Source organism: Armigeres subalbatus, chromosome 2 (assembly GCF_024139115.2).
Source record: "Armigeres subalbatus isolate Guangzhou_Male chromosome 2, GZ_Asu_2, whole genome shotgun sequence".
NCBI lineage: Eukaryota > Metazoa > Arthropoda > Insecta > Diptera > Culicidae > Armigeres > Armigeres subalbatus.
In genome coordinates this window covers 181,509,120-181,527,163 of record NC_085140.1, presented here as the reverse complement: position 1 = coordinate 181,527,163, position 18,044 = coordinate 181,509,120, and the positions used below count along the sequence as shown (strand labels likewise).

Sequence of the window (18,044 nt, the reverse complement as noted above, 5' to 3'; positions counted from 1 at the left end):
AAAGCCCCAGGGGTCGACCGCATATCAGCCGAGATGCTCAAAGCTGACCCCATGACATCCGCTCAACTACTGCATCGTTTATTTCATAATATCTGGGACACCGCAACTTTCCCGGTCGACTGGATGCAAGGTATCTTAGTGAAGGTGCCCAAAAGGGTGACCTGACTGTATGCGATAACTGGCGACGCATTATGTTGCTGTGTACCGTTCTCAAAGTTCTGCGCAAAATTCTCCTAGCCCGGATTCAGGAGAAGATTGATGCGACTCTCCGGCGGCAGCAGGCCGGATTCCGTGCTGGAAGATCCTGTGTGGACCATATTGTCACGCTCCGTATCATTTGGAGCAGGTCAACGAATGCCAAGAGTCCCTTTACTTGGTATTCATTGACTACGAAAAGCTTTCGACCGTCTTAACCACGAGAATATGGGGCGCCCTGAGACGCAAGGGGTTCCTGAGAAAATCATCGGCCTCATCGAAGCACAGTACGAGGCCTTTTCGTGTAGAGTGCTGCACAATGGTCCTGTCCGACCCTATCCGGGTCGTAGCTGGTGTGAGGCAAGGATGTATTCTATCACTGTTACTGTTCCTCATCGTAATCGATGAGATTCTGGTAGATGCGATTGACCGTGAACCAAACCGTGGGCTGTTATGGCAGCCTATAACCATGGAGCACCTAAACGACTTCGAATTGGCGGATGACGTTGCACTACTCGCGCAACGGCGCTCTGACATGCAGAGTAAGCTCAACGACCTTGCCGATCGCTCCTCCTCGGCAGGTTTAGTCATCAACGTCAACAAAACCAAATCGTTGGATGTAAACACGGTGACTCCTTCCAGTTTCACAGTAGCCGGGCAACCAGTGGAGAATGTTGAAAGCTTCCAATATCTTGGTAGCCAAATGGCGTCAGACGGCGGTACCAAGATCGACATAGGCGCACGGATCAAGAAAGCAAGGGCTGCCTTTGCGAGTTTAAGAAATATCTGGAAAACAGGCAGATAAGTGAACGCACCAAAATACGAATTTTCAACTCTAACGTGAAATCTGTGCTGTTATACGCTAGCGAAACATGGTGTGTATCAGTGGAGAACACTCAACGGCTGCAGGTGTTCATTAACAGATGCCTGCGGTATATAATTCGGGCCTGGTGGCCTCACAACTGGATCTCAAACAACGAGCTCCATCGTCGTTGTCACCAGAGGCCGATAACAACAGAAATTCGGGATCGGAAGTGGGGCTGGGTCGGCCACACTCTACGTAGGGGCGGAAACGAAATCTGTAAGCAAGCATTAGACTGGAACCCAGCGGGACATCGCAGCAGAGGCAGACCCAGAGGCTCATGGCGGAGAAGCCTCAATAAAGAAATAAAAGAAGTCGACCGAAATCTAACCTGGCAACAGGTTAAAGCGATAGCCGGGCATCGCTCAGGATGGAGATCTTTCAAGTCGGCCCTTTGCACCACCGGAGGTGTACAGGACCCATAAGTAAGTAAGTAAGTGTGATAAAGGTTGATTGCATCTTGCACCAGAATCAACAATCACGGTTGTAGCTTATGAAACAATTGATGAATTGAAATCGATGCATACAGTTACGTCCCTATGATTCTAAGCGCGAGATTTGTTCATTTTAGGGTCTTTTCGAATTTTCACTAACTATGCGTAATTACAAAAATTTAAAACTCTGACGGAACTTACAAGAATTTCTCACAGTAAATAAATTGTAGTTTCTGCTGAAAACCGAAATGAACTCGGGCGACAGTCGTATTTTCGACCCCAATTATCAAGTTTATTCACGAAATCTCTGAATACGGGTTTGAAGAGTTTTTCATTCAATACTTCAATAACATCTTCCGGGTCTCAATGATCTTTTAAAAAATCCTTAAAATATTTCCAGGATTGTAGAACAAACAAAAAAATTAACTAAAATCAAACATCTCAAAAATTGGTGCAAATATTAGGATTTTTAAAACTTTTTTTTATTTGATAGGCGCTTAGCTGTGTATGACGCTTTGCAGAGCCCCAAATCTTCAGTATGAAAATATTAGAATTATTTAACTCTCAGGATGATAGAGATTGTATTGAAATTTTATTAAATATCATCAAAAATCATTTTGACTTTTGCTTTTCTTAAGTGAGGGATTTTCCTAGGCTTTCAAACTCACCGTCTCACAGTTTTTTTTTAATTTATATGGAGCGTGAGAAAATAACCGACCTCTTCCTTTCCCCATTAGCCCTTACCTTCAAAGTGCTTTTCAAAATCGGAATATCATACGAATATCATGAAGTCGGGAAGAAAGTATAGCCCCTTTATTTAAACGGTTTCGGGGCTTTCCGCATATAATACAAACGTAAATAAAGAGATCCAAAAGCTGGTTAAGAGAACCTTGTGCATAATAATTAACGATTAAAGGACATCACGATTCAGAACCCTCACCACACATTTATCTACAATTAGTACAATGAATATGAAAAACGTATTGACTAAATCACACCATTGCTAGTAATCAATTTAATTTTTCGCATATTAAATAATGTTAACGACAAGAAAAATGAGCGGGAAAGGCATATAAAACCCTTGGCAGCCCGTGCATGCAGTGCTCTATATCGCCTAAGAATATTATCTCCCACCAGCTGGGACCATGACCCCCTCTAGACCGGGACTCTAGTTAAGCCTATGGTGGTTACACCCCAACCCTGAAAGTTGGCAATTAACTTTTATTGTACTGAAAAATCACATCTTTGTTTGTAGTCATATTTTCATAATTCTATCTTTAATGTTTTCATATTTTTAATACTTTCATATTCCACTATTTCATTCTTTTATTTTTCTATGTGTTCTTATTTTTGTATTTTCATGTTCTTATAGTTTGTTTATATTGCCATTTCACAGGGTAACCGTAAAGGGAGGTATTGTTAGCCGCTTGATGTAACATTGGCTCATCACGCAAATTTATCAATAATTCAGCGATAATACATCGTTTTGTAGAGAGATATTTATCCAAGGGGCAACTATGTAACTCTAAACTTTCGACAGTATCCAGAAATACTAACAAATACTAGCGAAAAACTACGTCGTATCTATGGTAAATTGATCGAAGAGCCCTGGTTGGGAAAGCATGAAACACAACGCCACAAGTCGATACAGTCCACTCAGTTTTAGGCACATGATTTCAGTCTCCTTTTCTTGAAAAATCGATGAACATTATTTCTACTATTTGAGCAATCTTTAGGGCCCACGTTTGAGTTTGATGGCATTCGAAATATAAAATGCGGTTTGAAAGTTTTCTAGAATCTGTAGAAGGTAGAAATAGGATACTGACATCAAAAGTTGTACTTATTTTGTTGTCGGAACCAATAACAAAATTAGTTTTCGATTTGCTCTCATCGCACAGTGTTGCTTTTTGCCGATTTCGTGCGCTTTTTTAATAGCATCGTTTCTGTTGATTTTTTCGCTGTAGTTTTTTTGAAGAAGATGTTAGATATGAAAAGGGCCTTTTTTGAGAAAATCTGTAAAATGATTCATCCACCTAAAAATGAGATAAAAATTTTGCTTAACCATCGAAACCAGGTATGAACCTAGTGTCTTCAGGAAAGTTGTGGCGGATGGTATTTCAAGCCACTTTGCCAAAGAGAGCCCATACCTATGACTTATATAGTACAAGATTTGTGACATTTTCTGCGAAAGGTCCCTGAAATCAGTGTTTTGAGCATAACTTTTTGTTCTATGTTTCAGGCATTTTATCATCTTCTACAAAGTTGTTTGGCTAACAAAGATACACGTTTTTGTAGAACATTGAAAAGTTATTTGAGAAAATGTGTTTTTTCTAGGGGTTTTTAAGAATCGTCAGTGGCACTCCAGTTAAATTTTCTTGCATCGTTCTGGATCTAGTTTTGTTGCTATTAATTGGGAAAGCGCATTATTGAAAATGAATTGCTTCTTTTCAGAGCTTCAATTTTATAGAAGAAAAGGTTGAGCCGAAACAAATTTTGACGTAGGACTTACGTCTTTCTTTACTATACTTACTGGGTGTCATTTAGATTTTTGGAAATCGAGAGCGTTACGCTGGAAGGGAAGATTTTGAATGCTACTAGCGCCTTTATCTTTCGATGGATTTTTAAGATTTATATATCAATCGACTCGGATACTCTCCACCATTTTGCCTATTTCATTGAAACTTAAGATTATTAACTATAAGCTATTGAAAATTTCAATTCTTGTCAAAGCCAGCAAAATTTCATATGTAACCAATCCCGTGCATTCCTAACACGGACATCAAAATGCGGTATGTCACGGGCCTTCGAGTCTACCGGAAGATTTTCTTTGTGTATAAAAGAAGCAGTGCCTGCCGTGTGCGAGTCATTTCAATTTGTGGCAGAGTGGCAGCAGCGCGTACTGACGTGTTTTTTGCTCGCGCATTTTTCGTTTCGTTCGTTCGTTGTTCACCTACACAGCGACAGCATGCAGTCACCAGCGGTATAACTACCGGTGGGTCTGCGAATATGCATGAAAGAAGTGGGCGCATTTGTTTGTCATTCTGTGCTTGATGATGGTCGGATGCAGTGGTGTCGGTTGCGATGGATGCAATCGCCCATCGCATCGCTCGGAATTCACGGCTAAAGGCCGATGATGGCTGAGGCAGCAAGGGCAGCGGTGGTGGATGGAAAAGAAGAAAATTAGAGAGATTTGGTCTGCTCATCCACGAAAAGTAATTGGTTTCATAATCCACATGATCCCGGGATGGGTACGAGTCATGTCATATGACTGACCATATGTTAAGTTGTGCTTGGTACTAACCGACACGTACATTAAAACATTGTTATACTATAACAGTTCTGATTCCCCAGCAAAAAAAATCAACTACACTGATGAAAACAAAATTTTGAATCTAATAATTACTTTCATTTATTCGCAGAAGGCATTAGCAATTAAGGGAGCACAATTAGCAATAGTGTTAATATCTAAAAAAGTCCGCTAAAATTTTTTCCAGGAGCAAATTTAAATAAACTTTATCTTATTCTTTGTTTTTCATTTTCTGAGAAATTGTATTATTAAATTTGACGTAGACTCGGAGTTTGGAATTAAAACATTAAATAATAAGGGTTACTGCTCCTTGACTTGTTTCTTATTGTAGTGATTTTTTTTCAGCAGTAAGCACGCTTGTTAGCAAAAAGAAGCAACGAAATTGGTGCTATATTTCTTTGTTTGGAAAACGAGATAGTTCCCCCAAAATAGCACATTTTGCCCAAGTTTGAAAATTTTATAAATAGAATTTTTAAACTTCAAATACTATCATCAATAAGAAATCTATAAATGCCCTACATTTGCTTGAATAAATAAGGGCTTAAAAGTAAGAAACAATTTTCAATTATGTATTTAATTGAAACAAATACAATAACAAATTGCTAATATTTCTACACAGCATGGAAGTTGTCGTTTCCAATATCAATACTATAATGTATAATTAGGGGCCTCCTTACCCGTGCGGTAAAACGCGGCTACAAAGCAAGACCATGCTGAGGGTGGCTGGGTTCGATTCCCGGTGCCAGCCTAGAAAATTTTCGGATTGGAAATTGTCTCGACTTCCCTGGGCATAAAAGTATCACCGTGTTAGCCTCATGATATACAAATCCAAAAATGGTAACTTTGCTTAGAATCCTCGCAGTTAGTATCTGTGAAAGAGCTTAATGAACACTAAGCTGTGAGGCGGCTCTGTCCCAGTGTGGGGATGAATTGCCAATAAGAAGAAGAAGAAGAATGTAGAATCAAACTCCATAGATCCAAAAGTTAGAAATTAAATGTAAATACGCTATGTTTATACAAGTCCTACGTCATCTCGCGGTTATGTTGCAAACATTACCTATTGCTCGTTTTCATCATAGTGCAAATCATCATCGTTTGGCGATAGCAAAAATTTGACTTCGTCAGCAGAATCACAAGCGCGCGTTGGACTATTGAGTAATTGTTGTTAGTAATTCGTAAGGCACATTATTGGAAATTATTCGGGACCAACATTATATACAAGTTAAGGTTAAGCCTGTACGAATTTGATTCAATGTGAACATTATTCGCTTGGTGACCGCAGAGAATTGCCGTCCGCAGAAGAATCAAAAGCGCGCGTCGAAAGGAGATGCTGCTAGAAAAAATTCGCATGGATGACATCAGTATAGGGTGACCATATGGTATCCTAAAGGAGGACATGTCCTCCCTTTTCAATAAAAAATGAAGAAAAGACGTAATGATAATTTTAATATAATGTTAACTTAAGTCATAATGAATATTGGCTATCTTGCCCCAATCTCCCCTATTGTGGACATTCATCGTTATTTTTTGCCGTTCGCCGTTTGGTGTCAAAACCAAAAGTAAACAAGCCGGCTAGTTGAATAATTTTGGTTGGAACTGCAATATATGGAGATTTATAACGATAAATGTGCTCAACCGTAGCATTTTAGGATAAGGTTTGAGCCACATACCCTATACATTTATTTATTTTATTCCAATCAAGATTGACATTCAGAGAAAACATATTGATCAATCGAATTTCCAGCTAAATGTAAGATGTTATCCGGCGTAGCTGGTTGCCCTGAAAAAGTTTAAAATTTGACCATGTAATCAATCAATTCACCAAACGTTCGAAGCTAAGACAAACCCAGTGGTATCCATTCCGCTGGTAGGTTGGCGTGCTTACGTGCCGACATAATCGCCTGTCGCAATGCAAATATAACCGATATAGCAAGTGAAAAGGCCGGTTCTCCCGTGGCTTTCGAACGCAGCACTCCCGTTGAGTTTTCCGAACTATTTTGATACAATTTTATCCGGAAATCTGTGGGGATGTCCTTCGGTCCGGGTGGATTGTATGTCAGCGCACTTTTGTTCAACAGGGCTCCGGTTTCTGAATCATATCGCAGGGATTCATTGAGATAGTATCCCAGTCCCATGACAAACGCACCTTCGATTTGTCCTATATCCATTCCCGGGCTTAAACTTTCACCGGTATCTTCAAGGATGTCCACCCGAACTACTCTGGTGTTACCCGTTAAAACGTCCAACTCGATTTCACTACAACCCAAGGCCCAGATTGTATACTTTTTCGTTTCTTTTCCAGTAGACCAATAAGAGGCGGTCAGATTCACGTTCAACGTGAAGCAAGTGCTCACCAGATCTTCCCATGAAGCAGTGGGATTAGCATTTCTTATGGGTCTTATTCTGTCGACTAAGATCTGACAAGCGTTCAACACCGCGTAACCCACTTGATCACTGGACAGACTACCACCAGTTATGAAGCTGTTTGGTGTAATTGAAGTGTTGTGGGGCTTGATCTTTATTTTCTCTAAAGGAACCCCTAAGATGTGAGCAGCAATCTGGGCAATCTTAGTATTCAATCCTTGGCCCATTTCTATGCCACCATGGGAAATAGAAACCGAACCATCTAGATGATGAATGGCAATCCAAGCCTTCATTCCACCCATAAATTGCATTGGATACGCCAAAGGAACTAGGGAAATGCCTCGCTTCTTCCAGCGGTTGGAGTCGTTATATGTTTCGATTTCTTTCTTGCGATCATCAAATTCAACATCTTTTCTGAATTGTGGTAACAATTCACGCAGTTTACTATTCTTGGCGAAGTTTACCATACGAACGTCAAGTGGATCAAGTCTTCTTTTAAACGCAATGTGTTCCATGATTGTTTCGATTGTGGCCACTGCTTCGACCGATCCTGGGGATCGGCACCAAATATTAGTGGGAGTATCTGTACGTACTTTGTTCGGAATAAGTTTCCATGCGGTATTATCGTAACCATTAGTGAAATACGCAGTATATAATGGTACAATGGGTTCACTAATGTGAGCTCCGCAGTCATAAATAAAACTATTGGTAAGTTTTGCTATTCTCCCATCACCTCGTACTGACACTTCGTAGTTATTTACACTGCCTTTGCGTTTACCAAAGGAACTCATGTTAGATTCCAGGGAAAGTGTGAATCGGACTGGGCGTTGAGTTACGTGTGCAGCCAAAGCACAGGCTCCAGCAACCTGCGAACTTCGAGTAATTTTTGAACCGAAAGAACCTCCCACTCGCCGACAGATCACGTTAATCTTGCTTTGTGGTAATTTCAGGACTCCGGCGATGGTGACTTGTACGTGGTCCGTATCTTGCGTTGAACTGTACACGTCCATTCCATCTTCTTTCGGTACGCAGATACACGTTTGAGTTTCGAGTGTATAGTGGTACTGTCCTTCGAGTGAGAGCTGGCCAGATATTCTGTAGTAGCCCCCGCTGGTTGATTCGTAGCCGGGACCTGTTCGAGGTTCGCCCGCTGATCTGATACGATCTGTGGCATTTGATTGAAGTACATGCTTCAAAGTTGGAAGAACGCGACCATCCGGTTCGGAGTATTCAATATGAACTTGTTTGGCAGCACGATTCGCTAACTCGTAGGACTCAGCCAAGATTAAACCAACTGGTTGGCCGTGAAATAGCACTTTGCCAGTGCAGAATATCTCTTCCGTTTCTTGTCCATATGGAAAGTAGTGTTTAGAGCTGTTCGCATATGGCATAAAATTGTTACTGCCTGGAATGTTTCTAGCAGACAGAAATTCAACTACACCAGGAGTCCCAATGGCATCTGACACATCGATCTGTTGAATTGTAGTGCGAGGTTTAGTGGCAATGACGAAAGCAGCAAACAGTTCATGAGCCATTGAGGGCATATCATTAATGTAAGATGCCTCACCAGAGGTTTGTAACTGCGCCTCAAGTTTTGATATGTTCTTGGTGAGTGGCCAGTTTTGGGGGAATGTTTTATAACTCTGTGAACCACTTGATAGTGGTCTTTCTAACACAGTTGATCCTGATTTAAATTTCGAATCAATGAGGTTCCTGGGAGCAATATCGAGCCAAAATTTGTAGAAGATTCCAATTGCAGCCTGTTTTTGATAGTCAGGATTAGTCAGAAAAAGATCCCATGCTGGTTTCAATTCCAAGTCTAAAACATGTAGGACCTCCTGAAGTACGTCACTGTGAAATGGATTCTTACCGCAAAGTGCTTTCTCAGTCTCGATTGCGTGAGTAAACTAGAACGAAAGAAAAAGTACAATTAGAATTGGCCTTCCAAAGCCAAGGTGTTTGAAACGAACTACTTTACGGTTGGATTGATACCACCAAAACAAACAACTGCAGACTTAATGTTTCGCTGTCTGGCACACCAGCGTACGAGGAAGGCTCCATTGACGGCAACGCGCCCACCCTGCGATCGTGACCCAACGCGATAAGAACGGAAAGCATAATTATCTGCATGCATCGGTGGAAATGAGATGTTTAGGATTAGTTTTTTGTCCATGTTGGTGCGCGACAACTTTTCCAGAGTAATCGTATCAAGTTGGCCATCACAATCCGCTGCAAATAAGTATTAAGATTAAAAGGTAATCAAATTCTAAAATATTGGGTTTATATTACATATTGTTACTCGAGCACCTACAGCTTCCAAAATTACGTGTAAATCTGAATTAAATGTTTTGTGCTTGTTGTTCAAACACAAATTACCAGCAATCGATCCTACGTTTCTCACCGTCACGTTTCCCATCATGGACACGTGATTGCTCAACTGCTCACAATATTTATAATGAGCCTGACTTTTGGCTGCTTCATTTAATATATTAATGAATTCAGTCAACGATACATTCGCTCCTACTATAAGGTCTTTTCCTATCCAATGAGAATGTAATTCTTCAACCGAGTTAATATCTATGAACACTTTGATTTTATCTCTATCTAAATAAACGCCTTGTCCTGTGCTGCCAGCTACAAAGCAGTAGGATTTGAATCCAATAGCTTTTAGTATTTCAAAAACTTCAGCCAATGTGAAGACTTTATGCCACTCTCTACCATTGTCGAAAAATAAATGAATTGGGTTTCTCGTCAGAACTTCAGCGCATCTATGCCCACTTGAATCGATTTGATTGCACAAGTCTCCCAAATCTTCTATGTCTCCACACTTCTCAAGCAAAGCACTGCACGCATCGGATGCGAATGATTTCATTGCATCCATTATTGGCCGATACCCGGTACACCGGCAAACATTTCCTGCGAAAGATTTTTCTATTTCGTCCATCGTCAGCTGTCCTTTCGAAGACCTCATCAGCCCGTACATATTCATTACCATCCCAGGGGAACAGCCACCGCACTGAGATCCATTGAAGCGTGCCAACCGTCGCTGAATAGGGTGGTATCCATCAACTTTAGATCCAATCCCCTCGATAGTCGTAATATCCATCCCATGGCAGGCGTAAACTGGCATCAAGCACTAATAAAACAATTAAGAATCAAATTAGTGTTCCAGTTCAAACCACAAAGATATACCGCGATATACCGAATTCACAGCGAATGACGTCGGTTCCCTGCTGATGGGATGAACTCCTGCCACATGGACCGTGCAAGCACCACAACTCCCCACGAGACACATAAATTTAGTCCCGGACAGGTGCGCATGGTTTCGAATAAATGAGTTCAGAGTGGTGTCGATCGGGATCGCACCTGGGTTAGCTAATAGGGAAAAACAATTCAATATAATCGTAATTATATTCGAACAAATATTCCACACCAAACACTCACCGCAATATGCTTGACCGTTGATCGTGAGGCTTACCGCCATAGCACAGTTGATTTCGAGCGCTAGTTCTGAAGTGCTGTACGGTTTGAGTAGAACAATATTGCACGGCTTAAATTGATATTCGAAAGTATCGGTCAGACCGACGTGTTGAGGTTTTACGCATGGATGGGTTTTTTCGCATTAAGTAGTGTGCTCATTGAGATGGTCAGGATTAGACAGTCAATTATTTGGATTTTATTTCGACGAACAAATGTTCAATTTAATTTTACTGAACCTCATTAACATTTACCTCATAATTACAAAAGGTCCATAGTTAGCGTAACAAATATATTCGATTGCCATTCCAGTTCGGGAAACATGAGTTTGATATTCTCGGATGGGGAATGTTCATGACAATATGATCATTGTGTTTATGATACCCTGGCCACATGGTGTCAATGCACTAGTTAATATCAATTCAGTAGAAAACCGAAATGGACGATTATCGAATTCATATGTGAGTATGTACGTTATGTGGAAGATATTGATTTGGAAAATGTATTGGAGGTAACCACTTTCCCTTCGATGGTGCTCGAACCCATGACCCTACAGTACGCTAGACTGGTGCTTTAACCAACTAAGCTACGAAGGACCTCCGTCGGCCTTCGCAACCTAGAGGCTACTGAACGAGCTCGAGATTCCCAAATTGGACGCATAGTCAAATCACTCGCAATCCATTTCTCAAGCCAATACTTCCACATGTGTATAGTACACGTCCACATTAGAGGAGCGTGAGTATTTAGAATGTCTGGCGGCTATACACATTCTTCATCAGCAACTGTACTGATCAAGTGAGGTTATTATTTATTTATTCAGACTAAAGCCGAAGTGGCCTGTGCGGAATATAAAAGTCTTCTCCATTCGGCTCGGTCCATGGCTACATGTCGCCAACCACGCAGTCTACGGAGGGTCCGCAAGTCATCTTCCACCTGATCGATCAACCTCGCCCGCTGCGCACCTCACCTTCTTGTGCCCGTCGGATCGTTGTCGAGAACCATTTTCACCGGGTTACTGTCCGACATTCTGGCTACGTGCCCGGCCCACCGCAGTCGTCCGATTTTCGCGGTGTGAACGATGGATGGTTCTCCCAACAGCTGATGCAACTCGTGGTTCATTCGCCTCCTCCACGTACCGTCCGCCATCTGCACCCCACCATAGATGGTACGCAGCACTTTCCTTTCGAAAACTCCAAGTGCGCGTTGGTCCTCCACGAGTATCGTCCAGGTCTCGTGTCCGTAGAGGACTACCGGTCTAATGAGCGTTTTGTAGATTGTCAGTTTGGTACGGCGGCGAACTCTATTCGATCGGAGCGGAGGCCTACAGAGTCCAAAGTACGTACGATTTCCAGCCATTATGCGTCTCCGAATTTCTCTGTTGGTGTCATTTTCGGCAGTCACCAGTGAGCCCAAGTACACAAATTCTTCTACCACCTCGATTTCGTCACCACCGATGCAAACTCGCGGTGGGTGGCTCACATTGTCTTCTCTTGAACCTCTTCCTATCATGTACGTTGTCTTCGACGTGTTGATGACTAGTCCGATCCGCTTAGCTTCCCTCTTCAGTCTGATGTAGGCTTCCTCCATCTTCTCAAAGTTACGTGCCATAATATCTATGTCGTCGGTGAAGCCAAAAAGCTGGACGGACTTATTGAAAATTGTACCACTCGTGTTAATCCCTGCTCTTCGTATTACCCCTTCCAAAGCGATGTTGAATAGCAGACACGAAAGTCCATCACCTTGCCGTAAACCTCTGCGGGTTTCGAAGGGACTCGAGAATGCCGCTGAAACTCGAACTACGCACATCACCCGATCCATCGTCGCTTTGATCAACCGTGTCAGTTTATCCGGAAATCCGTGTTCGTGCATTAGCTGCCATAGCTGGTCCCGAACGATTGTATCATATGCGGCTTTGAAGTCGATAAATAGATGATGTGTGGGCACGTTGTATTCGCGGCATTTCTGCAGTACTTGGCGAATGGCGAACACCTGGTCCGTGATGGAGCGTTCGCCCATAAAACCCGCCTAGTACTGCCCCACGAACTCCCTTGCAGTCGACGGCATAAAATTTGGGAGAGTACCTTGTAGGCGGCGTTCACGGTTTAACTTCACGTACGTGAACGGTTTACCTTCTCATAGAACTTTCGTGTGTTATTAGCGCGGTACAGTTGCTCCGTCTCTTCACGGTCTCGATCTTCCTGCTGGCGCTTTTTCCTCCGGAAAATCGAGTTTTGTCTGTTCCGCGCCTGTTTATATCGTGCCTCGTTCGCCCTCGTGCGGTGTTGCAGCAATCTTGCCCATGCTGCATTCTTCTCTTCCACTAACTGCTCACATTCGCCGTCATACCAGTCGTTTCTCTGATCCGGGGGCACCGTGCCAAGTGCAGCGGTTGCGGTGCTACCAATGGCGGATCGAATATCTCTCCAGCATTTTCAAGAGACGCTGCGCCTAGCTGCTCTTCCGTTGGAAGTGACACTTCCAGCTGCTGTGCGTATTCTTGGGCTAGTCTACCGTCTTGTAGCCGCCCAATGTTAAGCCGCGGATTCCGACTTCGACGCGTGTTGTACACCGTCGAGAGTTTTGAGCGCAGGCATACTGCAACGAGGTAGTGGTCGGATTCAATATTCGCACTGCGGTAAGTGCGAACGTTCGTGATGTCGGAGAAGAATTTACCGTCGATTAGAAAGTGGTCGATTTGGTTTTCCGTTTCTTGGTTAGGTGATCTCCATGTGGCCTTGTGGATATTTTTGCGGGGAAAGAAGGTGCTTCGGACTACCATTCCACGGGAGACTGCGAAATTTATGCATCGTTGGCCGTTGTCATTCGATACGGTATGCAGACTATCCGGTCCGATGAGCGGTCTATACATTTCCTCCCTTTCTACCTGTGCATTCATGTCACCGATGACGATTTTGACGTCCCGCAGTGGGCATCCATCGTATGTCTGCTCCAGCTGTGCATAGAACGCTCACGGTGCCCCGGTAGACCGTTATTATAAAATAAAAATGTCCATCAAAACCAAGTACAGGGCTCGATTCCTGTGGTAATTCTGCACCTCAGGACCAATTTTTAAAAAAAATCCCTAGGAGGAATCTCGAGAAATCTTGATTTGAAGTTTAAAGTTAAGAAATTTCAAAAGAATCCATATAAGAATCCAAAAATATCACCAAAAACCCTGATTAATCCACCTAGATAGATGTCCTTCAATTCTTCTTGTACCTGCCGGTCGGAAGTAACCACCAGCTTTGCAGGGTTGCTGTCCGGCATTCTTGAAATATGCCCTGCCCATCGTACCCTTCCTGCTTTAGCTACCTCCTGGGTACTGGGTTCAGCGTAGAGCTGGGCGAGCTCTTGTTTCATCCTTCGCCGCCACACATCATTCTCTTGCACAACGCCAAATATGGTTCTAAGCACACGTTGCCGTTATTAGAACTATAAATATTTACAACTGACTTATCTTGTTAAGAAAATTATCTTGAGCTTTTTAGTGGAATGTCTTCACTTGTCATAAGACGAGTTTGTACAATCCCATTGAATTCCACCACTTAATTGTATCTTGACAGATACGTATTTCGACCTCAACAGTAAGGCCGTCTTCAGTGTCTCGTACTTGACTCGACTTATCTTACCAAACTGACTTGTTTTTGTATGGCTAACTTGCTCGAGTTTAGTATAAGTGTTGCTTTTAACACGTACGTCCCCAACCCCCATTTCACGACAAAACTCAAAATTCAAAACCATGCAGCTCAGCCAATTTCTAACGGATTTTCAAGCAATCTTCTGGGATCGATCACAAAATTCCTATAGTTTTAGGAACCAAGGTCAATTTTTGTGCAATGGCCATGGTTCCGGAGATATTCCGGGGAGTACTGGGGTTACCTCCCTCCCGGAAAAAAATGTCACTGGCAGATCGGCTTCGAAATCCATCGTGCGACATGTCAAACTTCATGATTTTGCAAAACAAGTACACTGGAGTACACTTCGGCGACTTTCGATCGAATTGGCCACCCTCCGGATGCTTCCAGGGCCTGGTTCCCTTGGGGAAGTGGCCAATATCCGTTCAATCTTGGAACCCATCTTGCGACATGTCAAACTTCATGATTTTGCAAAACAAGTACACTGGAGTACATTTTGGCGATTTTCGATCGAATTGGCCACCCTCCGGGTGCTTCCAGGGCCTGGTTCCCTTCGGGAAGTGGCCAATTTTCGTTGAATCTTGGAATCCATCTTGCGACATGTCAAACTTCATGATTTTGCAAAACAAGTACAATGGAGTAAATTTCGGCGATTTTCGATCGAATTGGCCACCCTCCGGGTACTTCCAGGGCCTGGTTTCCTTGGGGAAGTGGCCAATATTCGTCCAATCTTGGAACCCATCTAGCGACATGTCAAACTTCGTGATTTTGCAAAACAAGTACACTGGAGTACACTGGAGTACACTTCGGCGACTTTCGATCGAATTGGCCACCCTCCGGATGCTTCCAGGGCCTGGTTCCCTTGGGGAAGTGGCCAATATCCGTTCAATCTTGGAACCCATCTTGCGGCATGTCAAACTTCATGATTTTGCAAAACAAGTACACTGGAGTACATTTTGGCGATTTTCGATCGAATTGGCCACCCTCCGGGTGCTTCCAGGGCCTGGTTCCCTTGGGGAAGTGGCCAATTTTCGTTGAATCTTGGAATCCATCTTGCGACATGTCAAACTTCATGATTTTGCAAAACAAGTACAATGGAGTAAATTTCGGCGATTTTAGATCGAATTGGCCACCCTCCGGGTACTTCCAGGGCCTGGTTCCCTTGAGGAAGTGGCTAATATCCGTTCAATCTTGGAACCCATCTTGCGACATGTCAAACTTCGTGATTTTGCAAAACAAGTACACTGGAGTACACTGGAGTACATTCCGGCGATTTCCGACCGCATTAGCCACCCTCCGGGTGCTTCCAGGGCCTGGTTCCCTTGGGGAAGTGGCCAATATCCGTTCAATCTTGGAACCCATCTTGCGGCATGTCAAACTTCATGATTTTGCAAAACAAGTACACTGGAGTACATTTTGGCGATTTTCGATCGAATTGGCCACCCTCCGGGTGCTTCCAGGGCCTGGTTCCCTTGGGGAAGTGGCCAATTTTCGTTGAATCTTGGAATCCATCTTGCGACATGTCAAACTTCATGATTTTGCAAAACAAGTACAATGGAGTAAATTTCTGCGATTTTCGATCGAATTGGCCACCTTCCGGGTACTTCCAGGGCCTGGTTCCCTTGGGGAAGTGACCAATATCCGTCCAATCTTGGAACCCATCTAGCGACATGTCAAACTTCGTGATTTTGCAAAACAAGTACACTGGAGTACACTTCGGCGACTTCCGATCGAATTGGCCACCCTCTGGGTGCTTCCAGGGCCTGGTTCCCTTGGGGAAGTGGCCAATATCCGTTCAATCTTGGAACCCATCTTGCGGCATGTCAAACTTCATGATTTTGCAAAACAAGTACACTGGAGTACATTTCGGCGATTTTCGATCGAATTAGCTACCCTCCGGGTGCTTCCAGGGCCTGGTTCCTTGGGGAAGTGGCCAATTTTCGTTCAATCTTGGAATCCATCTTGCGACAAATCAAACTTCATGATTTTGCAAAACAAGTACAATGGAGTAAATTTCGGCGATTTTCGATCGAATTGGCCACCTTCGGGTACTTCCAGGGTCTGGTTCCCTCGAGGAAGTGGCCAATATCCGTTCAATCTTGGAACCCATCTTGCGGCATATCAAACTTCATGATTTTGCAAAACAAGCACACTGGAGTACATTTCGGCGATTTTCGATCGAATTGGCCAGCCTCCGAGTACTTCCAGGGCCTGGTTCCCTTGAGGAAGTGGCCAATATCCGTTCAATCTTGGAACCCATCTTGCGGCATGTCAAACTTCATGATTTTGCAAAACAAGTACACTGGAGTACATTTCGGCGATTTTCGAATGAATTGGCCACTCTTTGGGTACTTCCAGGGCCTGGTTCTCTTGGGGAAGTGGCCAATATTTATCCAAGCTTGGAACCCATCTTGCGACATGTCAAACTTCATGATTTTGCAAAACAAGTAAACTGGAATCCATTTCGGTAGTTTTCGATCGGATTGGCCACCTTCCGGGTACTTCCATGTGCTGATTGATATTCTACCGGCGGTGGCCTGATAGATCAATTGCAGCCAGTGGCGGCGGCGTGGTGGTATCACGCCTTTGGTGATTGGCGGCGGCGTAGTTCGGCGTGAACCAGTTTCAAGCGCCAAAATTTTTTCAGAAGTATCTCCAGGAATTCTTCCAGAAGTTCCTCTACGAGATTTTTCAAAAGATCGTCAAGAAATTCCTTTGGACATTCCTCCAGATATTTCTCCATAAGTGCCTCTGGGAAATTCTTCCAGATACTCCTCCCGGATTTCGTCTGGAAGTTCCTCCAGGAATTCCTACGGAAGTTCCTCCAGGAATTCCTACGGAAGTTCCTCCAGGAATTCCTACGGAAGTTCCTCCAGGAATTCCTACGGAAGTTCCTCCAGGAATTCCTACGGAAGTTCCTCCAGGAATTCCTACGGAAGTTCCTCCAGGAATTCCTACGGAAGTTCCTCCAGGAATTCCTACGGAAGTTCCTCCAGGAATTCCTACGGAAGTTCCTCCAGGAATTCCTACGGAAGTTCCTCCAGGAATTCCTCAGTAAGTTCCTCCAGGAATTCCTCCGGAAGTTTCTCCAAGAACTCCTCCATAAGTTTCTCCAGGAATTCCACCAGAAGTTCCTCCAGGAATTCCTACGGAAGTTCCTCCAGGAATTCCTACGGAAGTTCCTCCAGGAATTCCTACGGAAGTTCCTCCAGGAATTCCTACGGAAGTTCCTCCAGGAATTCCTACGGAAGTTCCTCCAGGAATTCCTACGGAAGTTCCTCCAGGAATCCCTACGGAAGTTCCTCCAGGAATTCCTACGGAAGTTCCTCCAGGAATTCCTACGGAAGTTCCTCCAGGAATTCCTACGGAAGTTCCTCCAGGAATTCCTACGGAAGTTCCTCCAAGAATTCCTACGGAAGTTCCTCCAGGAATTCCTACGGAAGTTCCTCCAGGAATTCCTACGGAAGTTCCTCCAGGAATTCCTACGGAAGTTCCTCCAGGAATTCCTACGGAAGCTCCTCCAGGAATTCCTACGGAAGTTCCTCCAGGAATTCCTACGGAAGTTCCTCCAGGAATTCCTACGGAAGTTCCTCCAGGAATTCCTACGGAAGTTCCTCCAGGAATTCCTACGGAAGTTCCTCCAGGAATTCCTACGGAAGTTCCTCCAGGAATTCCTACATTTCGGCGATTTTCCTACGGTTCCGGAATTCTTCCGGAAGTTCCTTCAGGAATTCCTGCCGAAGTTCCTCCGGGAATTCTTCCGGACGTTC

At 43.6% G+C, this 18,044-nt stretch overlaps 2 protein-coding genes across 2 annotated transcripts; one reads left to right on the top strand and one right to left on the bottom strand.

Annotated features, from left to right (window-relative positions):
* Nucleotides 1-6,442: 6,442 nt before the first annotated feature.
* On the bottom strand, nucleotides 6,443-10,672 carry LOC134215572 (uncharacterized). The gene is made up of 6 exons (XM_062694729.1): nucleotides 10,607-10,672; nucleotides 10,365-10,537; nucleotides 9,452-10,298; nucleotides 9,141-9,391; nucleotides 6,645-9,069; nucleotides 6,443-6,578 (listed from the first exon to the last, which is right to left on the bottom strand). The coding sequence occupies exons 1-6, from the start codon at nucleotides 10,644-10,646 to the stop codon at nucleotides 6,496-6,498; spliced, it is 3,819 nt and encodes a 1,272-aa protein (XP_062550713.1). The 5' UTR covers nucleotides 10,647-10,672; the 3' UTR covers nucleotides 6,443-6,495.
* Nucleotides 10,673-17,205: 6,533 nt separating this feature from the next.
* On the top strand, nucleotides 17,206-17,790 carry LOC134217604 (uncharacterized; the record flags this gene model as incomplete). Its single annotated transcript, XM_062696389.1, has 2 exons — nucleotides 17,206-17,329; nucleotides 17,414-17,790. Coding segments are annotated over 2 exons (501 nt in total), but the record flags the coding sequence as incomplete, so codon positions are not given.
* Nucleotides 17,791-18,044: the final 254 nt, after the last annotated feature.